Source organism: Galeopterus variegatus, unplaced genomic scaffold (assembly GCF_000696425.1).
Source record: "Galeopterus variegatus unplaced genomic scaffold, G_variegatus-3.0.2 Scaffold680, whole genome shotgun sequence".
NCBI classification, from domain to species: domain Eukaryota; kingdom Metazoa; phylum Chordata; class Mammalia; order Dermoptera; family Cynocephalidae; genus Galeopterus; species Galeopterus variegatus.
In genome coordinates, this window is record NW_007726791.1 from 390,215 (window position 1) to 403,891 (window position 13,677).

At 36.1% G+C, this 13,677-nt stretch overlaps 1 protein-coding gene across 1 annotated transcript in view; it reads right to left on the minus strand.

Annotated features, from left to right (window-relative positions):
* The window catches only part of LOC103589377 (transcription initiation factor TFIID subunit 3), a gene marked incomplete at its 5' end in the record, with an annotated part of 51,213 nt that overhangs the window by 4,536 nt on the left and 33,000 nt on the right, over window positions 1-13,677 (minus strand). The window contains one exon of the mRNA XM_008571330.1: window positions 1,724-1,979. Within this exon, the coding sequence (XP_008569552.1) occupies window positions 1,724-1,979 (256 nt within the window). The remainder of the gene's footprint in view (window positions 1-1,723; window positions 1,980-13,677) is intronic.

Here is a 13,677-nt window from a genome sequence, read left to right on the forward strand (position 1 = left end):
ACAAGGGAAGAGAGCCAGCAGTCACCACGCACCAGCTCTCTAAAGGCTAAGATTGACCCAGCATCCCATGCCCTGAAGCCACCACGCCTGGCAAGTCTTGCTGCTGTTGACCTTTCTTGAAATTAGAAGGCCACGACTGTGTGCTATGTGAGAAACCTGCCACAGCATCCATAATAACTGCTCCCAACCCTTCACAGCCTGCTACACTCTTTCACTCGTCTTGCTTCATTCAGTCATTGTAAAACAGCCCGTGGACAGGTTAAGAAAGGCAAAACTGGAGCTAAGGGAATTTAAGTGACATTTCCAATGTCACACTATTAGGCAATGACAAAAGCAGCCTTTTTGCTCTATAGCCTATGTCCTTCATCCCTATCACACATTCTCTCCTCTGTCCACAAACTATCTCTTTGGGAGTTAGAAGGCTTTTCATCCACATTGTCTATACCAATGAGACCCATTTCAGGGAGTTAGATCAAAAATCCACTGGAGAACTAGAATTTTTAGAGCTAGAAAATACCATAGAGATTACTGAGTCTAGCAGAACCCCCTTCATTACAGATGAAAGGGAGGTTGAGGAGATTAAGTATAAAATCTTTCCTGATCAACACATCGTGGGGTGATTTTGTCTTAACACCAACAGCAATTGATCCTTGAATGAACCAATTTGATGATCACATCTTTTTATATCACACCTTTTTTTGTCTTGAATTGCCAATTTAATATTTTTCTGTTAAATTTTTGTGTATTTATATATCTTCTCTGACTACATTTAAAATGTTTTTGTTCTCCTTTGTTTCATTATAGTGCCTCAACTATTTAAAGATTTTAAGAAATTTCCTGCCAAAACTCTTTTAAAATAATGTAATATTGTGCGGTTTATAACAACAAATGTCAAGAGTCCTTCCCCGTCAGTTTTCAGTCATGTGGCTACTCACAAAGCTCAGGCCCATCACTGGGCTAGTACATTACAGTATGCATATTTGGTAGTCACTGCATGGTTGATGCCTCTGCGTCCCTTAAATACTTTGCTGTGCGTCTGTGTGTCACTTTACGGTGCCCAAAGAACATACCTACATAAATACATCATTACCAGACTGAAAAGGACCTGGTACTGTGGGGAAAATGCCTAAAAACTGTCCTAGGACAATGTGGACTCATCCAACACGGTGTGTTTTACAATCTGAAGCCATGCTTGGATACTCAGGAAGCTCTGTGGTCCAAAAACTCATTTCCATTTAATATGCAAGCCCTGGTATATTTTGGATCTGAGCCAATGAACCAGTACGGTTAGTGCTTCTCTCAGACACACCAGCTGACCTGTAAGATCTGTGAACATTCCGTAAATTATGCTCTTGAGCGAATGATTTAATTGCTTGATCAAGAAATTCAATGTGGGATTTAAATATCACTATTCATCTCTATATTTATACATTAATATTGTTGTATATATGTATATAGTCATATTCCAAAGCAATATGAAATAAAGGAAAAAACAATGCTGTGACATTATTTATGGAGACTGAATATGTGAACACTGTAATGGAACTTTTCAGTCAAAAAACTGAAAACGCAATGCCTCTGCAGTCATAAAGAATGGCCCCTGAAATTCAATAATGACACACAGACACTTGGTTTTAACTGAAAACATTTTCATGGTAAGACGTGGGGCTCCTAAGAGGCGGGCTCCTGAGCACCGGGGACCGGGGACCTGAAGCGCACGCACCACGTAAGTGCTGACCGTCTCTGTCACCACGCTGCGTACAGGGCCTTTGGAGCTTCCTGCTGCAGAGATGGCAGGGGCCGGGGATGGCATCAGGGCCGGGCACGCAGTGGCCTGGGCGAGGAGGGGCAGCGGCACCGGGGCGGGGCTCACGTGCACGGGGACGGCGGTTGCGGCAGGGGCTGGCGGAGGGGTCTTAGGTCTATTCAGAGAAGGGGCCGGCTTAGCCTCGGGGGCTGGAACCACTTTGCTGATGACACTGTCAACAAAAGAGAGAAAAGTCAAAGTCAAAACAAAGTAATTGAATCAAACTGCATGTTTAAAAACATTATTACAAAATAACTTCCTTCTTCTACTAGCAAAATACTTTTTGAAGAGTCCAGAGACAGCTGAAGAATACGTATGAGGCCCTTCATCGATTCACCTCTCAACTTAGAGTAATTTCTAATTTTCCTAAATTGCCCCTCCATGACCTGACACTTGGAAGTTTTTAGCAACCACTGTGCATACACTGTTCACAGAAATGTAACCACTCGACTGTCCCTTCCTGTGGCAGCACCATACGCCCACTATGTTGACTGCGGATTTGGCAATGTAACTTCTGTGGCTGATGAAATGTGCACAGAGTGACAAGCGCCACTTTTGAACAGAAGCTCCAAGAACCATCATGAAATCCAGAGTCTCCCTCTCTCTCTGCTGTGAGTCCTCTAATGTCCCAGACTCAAACCCCAGGCACAGAGAACGGCGAGCAGAGCTACGATGGACACAGAATGTGGGTGAGAAATCAACATTTGTAACTGGGAGCCACTGAGACTTTGGAGTTGTTAATTATCACAACTTAACCCAGCCTAAGCTGCCGGATATAGTAGCTTTTTTAAAAAGTTAATATTGATCTCTTTTCTCAGTTCCAATGTTTGTTCTTAATACTCTCAATGCCACTGAAAATAAAAATTTAAAGACTTTTCCACTTCTGGATTTGGTGCTTGCTAGGTGCTGAAGATTGAAGATCTCAGAAGGGCTTCAGAGATACGGAAGGGGCAGGAGTGGGGCTCCCTTAGAGTACAAGAGCAGCATTCGCTCCTTTCCTGGTAATGCTACCAACTAGCAACTACAGTGGCCTGATGATGATCTGCTGCTTCATTAACCACAGCTTCCTCATCTAACCCACGCAGTGCAAGAGGCCCTGGACTCAGAGTCTGGATATCTGAGGTCAAGTCCTAGAGCTGCCACAGATTAGCTAGCCATGTAACCTTGGGTAAGTCATTTAAAAAACACAATTTATTGAGTGCCTATAAGAAGTCAGATATTACAGTGGACACTTTATATATATATCATCTCATGCAGTCCTCATGAAAATCTTAGAGAAGTTATAATTACCTCATATAAATGAGGAAACTGAGGATCAGAAAGAGAAAGAAATTTGGGTAAATGGGTAGCAGGTTTTGAACTGAGGTCTATTTAATTCCAAAACTTTCTTTTTTTTTTAAGTTTCTTTACTAAAAAAAAATATATATATACCATTTCAAGTGTAGAAAAGACAATATATCAGACAGCCAGGTAGCAATTAGATAATGTCAGCTCTTCACTATATTTGTTTCAGATCAACCTCCCTCCCTACCCTGGAAGCATTCGCTGTCCTAAAACAGGTAAGTTTTTACAATTTTGTTCTTTGTACTTTTTCTGCCTTTGTAGATATCATAAACAATAAGAGGATTCTTCAGAAAATTCGTGGAAAGATTCAAATTATCTTTTTTTTTTTTTTTTTTTTTGTCCTTTTTGAGACCGGCTGCACCGTGCTCAGCCAGTGAGTGCTGTGAGCGCACCGGTCATCCCTATATAGGATCCGAACCTGCGGCGGGAGCGCTGCTGTGCTCCCAGCCCCGCACTCTCCCGAGTGCGCCATGGGCTCGGCCCTCAAATTATCTTTTAATTCTGTTTTTCCATGAACTTTTTGAAGTACCCATGTATATACTATATTTGTGTTTGTTTATATAAACAGTTTCACATTACATTTATCCTCTGCAGCTAGCTTTTCCCATGTAGTTTTTTTTTTTTTCTTCCTTTTTTTGTCTTTTTTCGTGTCCGGCAACAGATCGCAACCCTCAGTGTCGCGCCCGTACCGGACTGGGACCGGCAATGGGATTGCAACCCTCGGTGCTGCGCCCGCACCTCGCTCAGCCAGTGAGCGGGAACCGGTCTGTATGTGGGATCCGAACCCTCGGCGGGAGCGCCGCCGCACTCCCAAGCGGCGCACTGTAGCAGTGCGCCACCGGGCCGGCCCTCCCATGTAGTTTTATGTCTCTTGATTTATCCATGTTCATACACAGAGGTCTGCATTATTATTTTAATTACCATATAGTATTCCATGGAATGAATAAGCCTAAGACTTTTGTCCATTGTTTTACTGAAGGTAGGACATGTTCACTTGCAAATGTTACATGTTCACATGTAAATATGTTCAAGAATTTCTCTAAGCTCTACTCCTAGAAAGAAAGGAGCTGGGACACAAACTATTCCCAACCTAACCTTCGTGAGGAATCACCAAGCTGCTCTCTAAAATGAAGATACCGGCCTCTCTCTTTCTACTATTCCACACCTAACTTTCTAGGCCTTGCTTTTCTGATCAACAAAGTAGAAATACATATAACTGCCTCAGAGGGTTGCAGTGAGAACCTGAACATAAAGAAATGCTTCAAAACTACATACGGATGTAAAGTGTTAGCACCACATTCACGGCTGTCCCCGGCATCATTGTTGTCCGTGGCATAATTCCACTTTCTCTAAGTCTTAGAAACCACCTCCATGAAAAAGCATTGATTCTTTGCTATTCTGATCAGAAATTTATAAAACATGGTATTATTTCAAAAAGGTAGCCACTATTTAAGTAAGTAACTTAATCACTGCTGTCTAATTGCTCTCTACTTGTCTCAGGTAAGTGTAGTTACCTTCTTAACTTGAATATCGCCAAAGACCAGGAGATCTTACCATAGGTCCGTTTGTACACAAGACACTCAATAAATGCTTAACATAATTAACAGTGAATATGTATTGAGCACTTACTATGTGCAGGGCTATTCTAAGCACCTGAAAGCCAGCTATGGGGGGGGGCAGACACTAAGCAAAATGTTTACTTGTTGCTTTAACTCATCTGACCCTCATAACAACCAAATGAGCTAAACTCTACTATTATTCTCCTTTTGTAGATGAAGAAACCAAGGCACAGAGATTAAGTACCTTGTATAAGTTCATATAGACTGCTTTGTGAACTATGTGAACTTATGCAGAGCCGGCATTTAAATCAGGCAGTCTGATTTTAGATCCTGTGATCTTAACAACTACACTACACTGTCTCTCAATGTTTACTAAATGAGGTTTGCCCTATATGTAAGGCATATAAGGTAGGAGTTCAAAGTTATTACTATGGCATCTACATCCAGAGGGTAAGCACTACCTATTTTTATGGTTAGACTAAAATTTTAAAACACACTATTTTTGGAGGCAGTTTCCCATAATGGGTACTGAAACCAAAACTGAACGAAAAGCAGGACCCTAGAGAGGTAAGTAGAACACAGATGTTTTTGCCCTGAGGGCATTTACTTATTAGGCAAATCTGATCAAAGCCCAGGACCTGTCCAAAGTGGAGAGTAATAGAACTCCCTCTTCACATTAAGGACTCCCAAAGGGTTATAGCAATAAGGTAAGGATGAATCTGAACCTCATGACTTTTCACCTATGGTGTTCTAGAACACTATATTTAAAGTAATCTGGACTTGTAATGCATCCACACAGCTCAAACCATCTTGAAAGGAAATAACTTAAAATCTAGGCTTCATATTATTAATACAAATAAGTTTTTTTTTTTAAAGAGCACATAATCAAAGATAATCAAACATATAAGTAGGTAAGACAGCATGAGTGTAAACCAGAAGAGATAACAGACAGTATAAAGAGACCCATAAATACCACAGAAACTAGAATTATCCACTATAAAACAACTCTTCTTACGGTATTACAAAAAATAAAAGGCAAAGCTTTAAAATATCTGCAGGTAATAATATGAAGTTATCAAGTGTGATCTATTGGATCTGAAAAGAACCAGACATTCTAGAAATGAAAAAATATAGAAAATGAGATTTAAAACTCAATAGATGGATTTAACAGCAGATTAGAAAAACAGAAGACAGAACAATAAACTGAATAGGACAGAAGAAATTTTCTAAAATATAGCCTGGTGAAGCAAAGAGAATACAACAAAAAGGTCTGATTAGTACATGCTTAATCAAATGTTAACAAACAATATCTGAGACTTTTACAGAACTGATGAAAGATACTAATCCACAGATTTAAGAAGTCCAATAAATCCAAGGTAAGATAAATAAAAAGAAATCTATACCCAGACATATCAAAGTGAAACTATAAAACATCACAGGTACAGAGAAAAATCTGAAAAGCAGTCAGAAGGGAAAAAGTACAATTTCTTTCAAAGAAGAAACAGATGACAGTTGACTTCTCAACCAACAATGACAAAGTCTAGAAAACAGTGGAAGAAACATCTTCAATGTGCTAAAGAAAAATAAATTTTGTTTTTGAAAACATTTTTCAGGAAGGAGGATGAAATAAAGACATTTTCAGAAAAGCAAAAGCTGAGGGTTTTCCACTAGCAAACCCTTACTAAAAAAAATCTAAAGCAGCAATTTTTAAATATTTTGGGCCTATGACCCATTTACGTTCTTAAAAATTATTGACAAGCCCAAGTAATTTTTGTTTATGTACATTATATCTGTGAATATTTACCATATTAAAAGTTAAGCAAATATTTTGGGCCTATGACCCATTTACGTTCTTAAAAATTATTGACAGGCCCAAGTAATTTTTGTTTATGTACATTATATCTGTGAATATTTACCATATTAAAAGTTAAGACTGAGAAAGTTAAAAACATTTAGTAATTCATTTAAAAGTAACAATAAACCCATTCATTACATAACATTTTTTAAAAAATGTAACTATATTTTCCAAAACAAGAAAATTTTGGGAAGACTGGCATTGTTTTATATCTTTGCAAATCTTTTTAATGTATGCATAGATAACTGGAAAAGGAGGGGTTATTTTAATATCCTTTCAGAAAGTTTGTAAATTCATCTTTCATACTGCACCAAAATGTAACAAGTGGTAGTCTCTTAAGAGCTAGCTGCAATGTGCCATCTGAAATCATACCAATAAGCTCTTCATATCCTGTCACATTAAAGTCCATTGATCTGCCTAGCACTTTGGATAGATAATTCACCCATGCATGGTTTTATAACATGATGCCTTGGTCATTTGGAAAACATTGGCTCACCGAGTTATGTAGATCTTCCGAATGTTGACACAATTCATCACACAATATATAAAAAAGTCACAATTGCTAGAATTACCATCCATCTCATAAAAAATTTCTTTAAGCATTAAAAAGCTATCAACCTGTAATTTATTTTCCAAAGTTCTAATTTCTATCTAAAAGCTTGAATTTTATCATTTATAATAAATACCCTCAGGTATTTTCTTTAAAACAACAGGTTTTCTTTGTTTATTTTTGATAAGATGAATAAACACTGTTTGTCAGTTCTTTTAAGAATGAATGGTGTTCTGTGGAAAACATGGCTAGTTGAGCTTGTAACTTACATAATCACACAAGTGCTTTTCCTCAAGTCAACCATCACATTCAGTATGGAGCAGAAGTGTTTTATGAATACTTTCCATTTCATCACACGAACTATTAAAAGGTCAACTCAAGAGTCAAGATTTAATAAGATTAACAATTTTTATTATTTCACTCAGGACATTCTTTAGTGAAGCTGTCATTTTTTTTTAATGGGAGTACGTGGTGGTGAAGAATATGTAACTGCTGGTACAGGTTAGTGCTGCTGCCTTGATTTGTGCTACAGAGCCAGATGTTTACCATCACTGCTCTTGCCTCATCAGTGCAAATATGAATACAGTGAAAGAGGAAATAACATCTCAGTATTATTATGAAAATAACCCCCCTGAAAGGATTTCAGGGACCCCCAAGGCTCTATGTACCACACTTTGAGTACCTCTGTTTTGAAGGAAGGAAATCAGGCAAAACGAAGATCTATGATGTGAGAAAGAATAATAAATATATTGGTAAGGTTAAACAGACATTAACTAAATAAAACAATAATATGTTGTGCAATAATAATACATAAGCCAGTAGTGGATAAACGGAGTTAAAGTATCCTAATGTCCTTCTTTTATCTAGAAGGCAGTATAAATGTATTAATTAACTTTAAAATGTGGTCATTTCTAGGATGACCATGTAAAGAAAAGATGAGAAACAAAGTATATACACAACTTCTAAACTAGTATGAAGAAATAGGGAATGATAAAAAAACCCAATCCGATAGGAAAAAAACAAAGGTGAGAAAAAGGAACATATAACAGTAAGGCATACTGAAAGTACAAAATAATAAGATGGATTTAACTGAAAATATCAATAATCATATCATGTAAATGGTCTAAATGATTCAGTTGTCATACTGGGTAAAATAGTGAAACCCAACTATATCCTATTTATCAGACATACATCTAGCAATAGAAAGGCTGAAAGTAAGAGGCTAGAAAAGCTCGCACACAAATACAAAGAAAAGTAATATCACACAAAGACTTTAAGAACTACCAGTGATAATGAAGGTTCCAATCTGCAAGAATGATATAACAATTTAAAATTTGTATGCACCTAATAACATATCCTCACAATATGCAAAGCAAAAACTGACAGAACTGTAAGAAACAGACAAATCCACAGTCATACTTGGAGATTTCAGCATATATCTGTCTCTGTATGACTGACAGAATAAGCAGTCAAAAAAACCCACCAAAGATATAGAAGGTTTGAACAATATGAATAGCCAAATTGACCCAATGGACATTTTAAAACTGTATTCAACAAATGCAGAATGCTCATTCTTTTTAAGAATATACTAAACAGTGAAAAAAAACTGATGAAATTTCATAAGGCTGAAAAACAATTTTAATAGTTTGTACAAATATTTGTTTCACCTGCTATATTGGTAGTTCCTCAAAGAAATGGAATGCCCATTTAATTTCTGTATCCCCAATATCTCACATGGTAACTGGCATTTATGAGGCATTTGATGAATATGAACATACCTTATTTTCTAATCAAACAAAAGCTGGTCCTGAAAAAGTTATTTTCTAGATGAAATGACCTATTTATTACATCCTTCTAGTCAACCAAAATTACGGTTAAAAAAAAAAGCATAGTAATAAGCTCTCTGATGTGGGAAGAAGGACGGAGTAGAAGACAGGTGAGGGAAATATGAGATGTCAATGAAGAAGGAAGAAAAGAAGAGAGAAAAAACAGAGAAAGTGAACTACAGAGTGAAAAACAGAGAAGGAATTACAAATTTAGGTTACAACACCTGGGGATAACTCAGGCATTTTCAGTTGTCGGTTAATGCAGTTAATTTGGGCGAAGAAAACAAAAGGAGGGTAGGAAGAAGGAAACGGTGTCATCTTCTGTATGACTATAGGCAGAAACAAGCCTGAAAATCTAAGTTATCAACAAGAGGAGGCTATTCAATAGAAACAACAGGACGGCTGGGTGGGGATTTAGAAAACTACTTGGAAAAAATTTATCATTTTGTTCCAACTTTACTATTTGTTAGCTATTCCAGTGGAAAATATTTGTTGGAGGCAAAGTCTGAACCCATTATCTAAAATGAGTTTTAGATATTCATGCACACTAATATACAAAGATCATGTGAAATTGGGAATTAGCTCAATTTTGAGTTGTAAGATAGTGTAGTTAATTCGGGGGAAAAAAACCCTCATAACAGCTATATCATAGACCATAAATTCTAGATGGCTTAAAGATTAAGTAAAGAAAGCAAAACCAGAAAAATACCCCCCAAAATAAATAAATGCAGATGTTTTTAATCTCAGGGTAAGAAAAGATTTTCTTAGTATCTCACCAAAAGTAGAAACCATAAAGGGAAACGTTGATTTGACTGAACAACAAAAATAAATAAATGCAGATGTTTTTAATCTCAGGGTAAGAAAAGATTTTTCTTAGTATCTCACCAAAAGTAGAAACCATAAAGGGAAACGTTGATTTGACTGAACAACAGTTTTATATGGCATAAAATATAATAAGCAAAGTTAAAATGAAGGATATTATTGCCACATACATGAGAAAGCATTCAATCCTTACTATAGAAAGAGTTCTTTCAAATAAAAAAGAAAAAGACAAGTGTTCCTATTCAAGCATCAGTAAAGGCCACAAGTAATACAGAATAAAAAATGAAACCAGCCAATGCACAGAAAAAAATGTTCTACCTTCATAATAATCTAAGACATGAACACGACAATAAAACACCTTCTTTGGTAAAGATGAAAAAGATCAACAACCTCTAGTGTTGTCAGGATGGGGAAAGAAAAGGGATAGGTACAGTATTTCTGAATGGTTATCAAAATCTTAAAAATGTACAAGCTCTTGACCAGAAATTCCACTTCTAGAAATTTATGTTGAGGAAATAGTTAGACAACTATGAGAAGATATGGGGTAAAGAATATTATTTGTAGCACTGTCTATGATTGCCCAAAATGAAAAAACTAGAATAACTGTAATTTAAAAATACCCCAAAACGGGGAACTGGTTAAATAAATAACGAACAAAATACTATGTTGTTATTTGAAGTGAACACACACACACACACACATACACACACACACACACACACAAATGGTATGTTTATCTAAAAACATACTATGCAGATAGTATGCATAATAAGATCAAATTTTTGTAAGGAAAAAACAAACNCAAAATAAATAAATGCAGATGTTTTTAATCTCAGGGTAAGAAAAGATTTTCTTAGTATCTCACCAAAAGTAGAAACCATAAAGGGAAACGTTGATTTGACTGAACAACAGTTTTATATGGCATAAAATATAATAAGCAAAGTTAAAATGAAGGATATTATTGCCACATACATGAGAAAGCATTCAATCCTTACTATAGAAAGAGTTCTTTCAAATAAAAAAGAAAAAGACAAGTGTTCCTATTCAAGCATCAGTAAAGGCCACAAGTAATACAGAATAAAAAATGAAACCAGCCAATGCACAGAAAAAAATGTTCTACCTTCATAATAATCTAAGACATGAACACGACAATAAAACACCTTCTTTGGTAAAGATGAAAAAGATCAACAACCTCTAGTGTTGTCAGGATGGGGAAAGAAAAGGGATAGGTACAGTATTTCTGAATGGTTATCAAAATCTTAAAAATGTACAAGCTCTTGACCAGAAATTCCACTTCTAGAAATTTATGTTGAGGAAATAGTTAGACAACTATGAGAAGATATGGGGTAAAGAATATTATTTGTAGCACTGTCTATGATTGCCCAAAATGAAAAAACTAGAATAACTGTAATTTAAAAATACCCCAAAACGGGGAACTGGTTAAATAAATAACGAACAAAATACTATGTTGTTATTTGAAGTGAACACACACACACACACACATACACACACACACACACACACAAATGGTATGTTTATCTAAAAACATACTATGCAGATAGTATGCATAATAAGATCAAATTTTTGTAAGGAAAAAACAAACAAGAATGTATGAGGGTGTACTTAGAAAAAAGTTTGAAAGTATACCAAAAAATGCAGAAATTGCTTCTATATGGTGGGATTGTAGATGATCTTTTTCTTTTGGCTTATGTATAATTAACATATATACCTTGTATAATAAAAATAATGAAAATGTTAAAAAAACTTGTTACAATGTACACATATAAAATGTTGCTGGGAATTTTTAAATGATGGTTCAATTGAGTTGTACACTTACAATTTGTTCACTTTTCTGTATGTATGTTATACTTTAATTAATAATTTACTGGGAATAAAATGATGGCTTGGCTAAAGCCTGCCAGACAAATGTTGACCACAGTCTTGTCCTAAATTTTGGAATAAAAGCCCCAAGTTAAATCAGAGAGCTGCCCAATTTACTGTCAGTACAGATCAACAAGAAAAGGGCCAAAGGACGTGGGAGGAAGAGAACCTCACAAAACATGCTATTTTTGTACATAATTAAAATAACAAATTTGAACAGCCTTTAGATTTTAAGATTGGTTTACAGTCTTGAGTCTTTTCAAAGAAATGTAACGCCCATGGTTGCTTGGTACCCTAATTATGTGCATCTACATTAGGCAGTAAATTTCTTAAGAGATACAAATATCTTACTTATCTTTGAATTACCTGCAGCATTAAACATAGTCTCACAAAATATTCATAAGTTTTAATAAGCATAATGCCTACTACTGCAGTGAGAACTCTTATGTAAAATAACTACTTTACTTTTGAACATTATTGTCTGTTTAAAATATTTTTAAATGTAGGGCAACTTCCTGTATTCTTCCCTTCCTGCCTACTTTCCTTCCATACTACTTAACGAGTTCTGAGACCACTGAGATTTCTGTTTGCCAACAAGGATTTTAATTCCTCATCTACCTAATCGTTCTCAAACCAAGGATGTGTTTATCACACCAGTGCAAGGTACAAGCAGATCATAAAGGCTTCATTCTGTTTTCCGGAAGTGGTTTTAAAGCGTACCAAACACCACATAATGAGTATTACTTGGCTTACCTGTCTCTTTTCCAATCCCCTTTACTCGTCTTTTTACTTTTCTTAGATTTCTCCCTTACCTATAAAGGGCTGCTAATGGTGCCCATGAGAATGGCTTTGAATTAGCAGTGTGGCCAATGGATATAAACAAATTGTTGACCCATTTTATAGGCTAGTACCTGAAATCTCAGAAATATCTGCTTGTACACATTTTCATATTTTTCAATTTAGAGAAATGGCACTTTGATGAAAATAACTCTTAAACATCAAAGGCGTACTCAGTGTTCATGAGACAAACTTTTATTCTAACTTTCTATTTTCAAGGGATTAGACTGGTATTACACAGGCACTAAAGTGACCTGTTTTTCCTAACTCTTGATATTCAAGACAAAATTCACTAGAGTTTGAAAGTCGTTTTAATTTTAGCTTCTAACTTACTTTTGTCATAAATGAATACACAGTTTTTAAAACAATCTTTTGTTATTAAATTTTGAACATTACAGAAAAATATATAGCAGTATAACACAAGATGATTTCTCATTACTAGTGAGATAAACTGTCATCACTTAACCTAATCTGACCATTGTAAAAATAATTTTGGATTCCTATTAGCCTTCTTCATTGCCAATCCTTATTGTTTCATACTTCTAGAAAGTGTTTTGGTTCTCTCTGTTTTTCTCCCTGAAGTATCAGTTTTTTACTCCTAATGAATTGCACTGTAAGTTCTCCAGATCTTTTTGTTGAGTAAGCAAAGTCTCACAAAGAAACCCACACCACCCACAGCTGTGTCATAATGGCTACATGCTGCTAACGTTACATCTTCTGGAGGATTTGATCACAGTGTCCTAACTGCTATAAACACTGGCATTATTCATAAAAATGTGCAGAAGGAGGGATTTTTCAGCAGGATTTCTTTACCTGTTTCCCCACCACAAAACAGTGAAGTAAATAGAATGGGTCATGAGCTGCTTGGCCTGTAATGTAAACTCACAGCTTGACAAGTCAACAAAGAGCCAATCCTGGCCTCCCAGCCACACAGAGCCTCCAAGGTGAGAGGCAAACACAATTGGGATATGCCTGCACAGGGAGTTTAATGATCCTCATTATTTAGCTATTGTGTGCAAACATGATGCAACCAGTAATCTAAATTATCAAAGTCTGAATAACTGGCTACTAAACTGCACACAAAGTTCAAAAGTTCCCTCACAATGGCTTACTTATTTACCCCTAAAAGTGAACAGACATTTTTAAATGGTAGCACACTGATGCCATACGTGAAACTATTGTAATCACTTCCATGA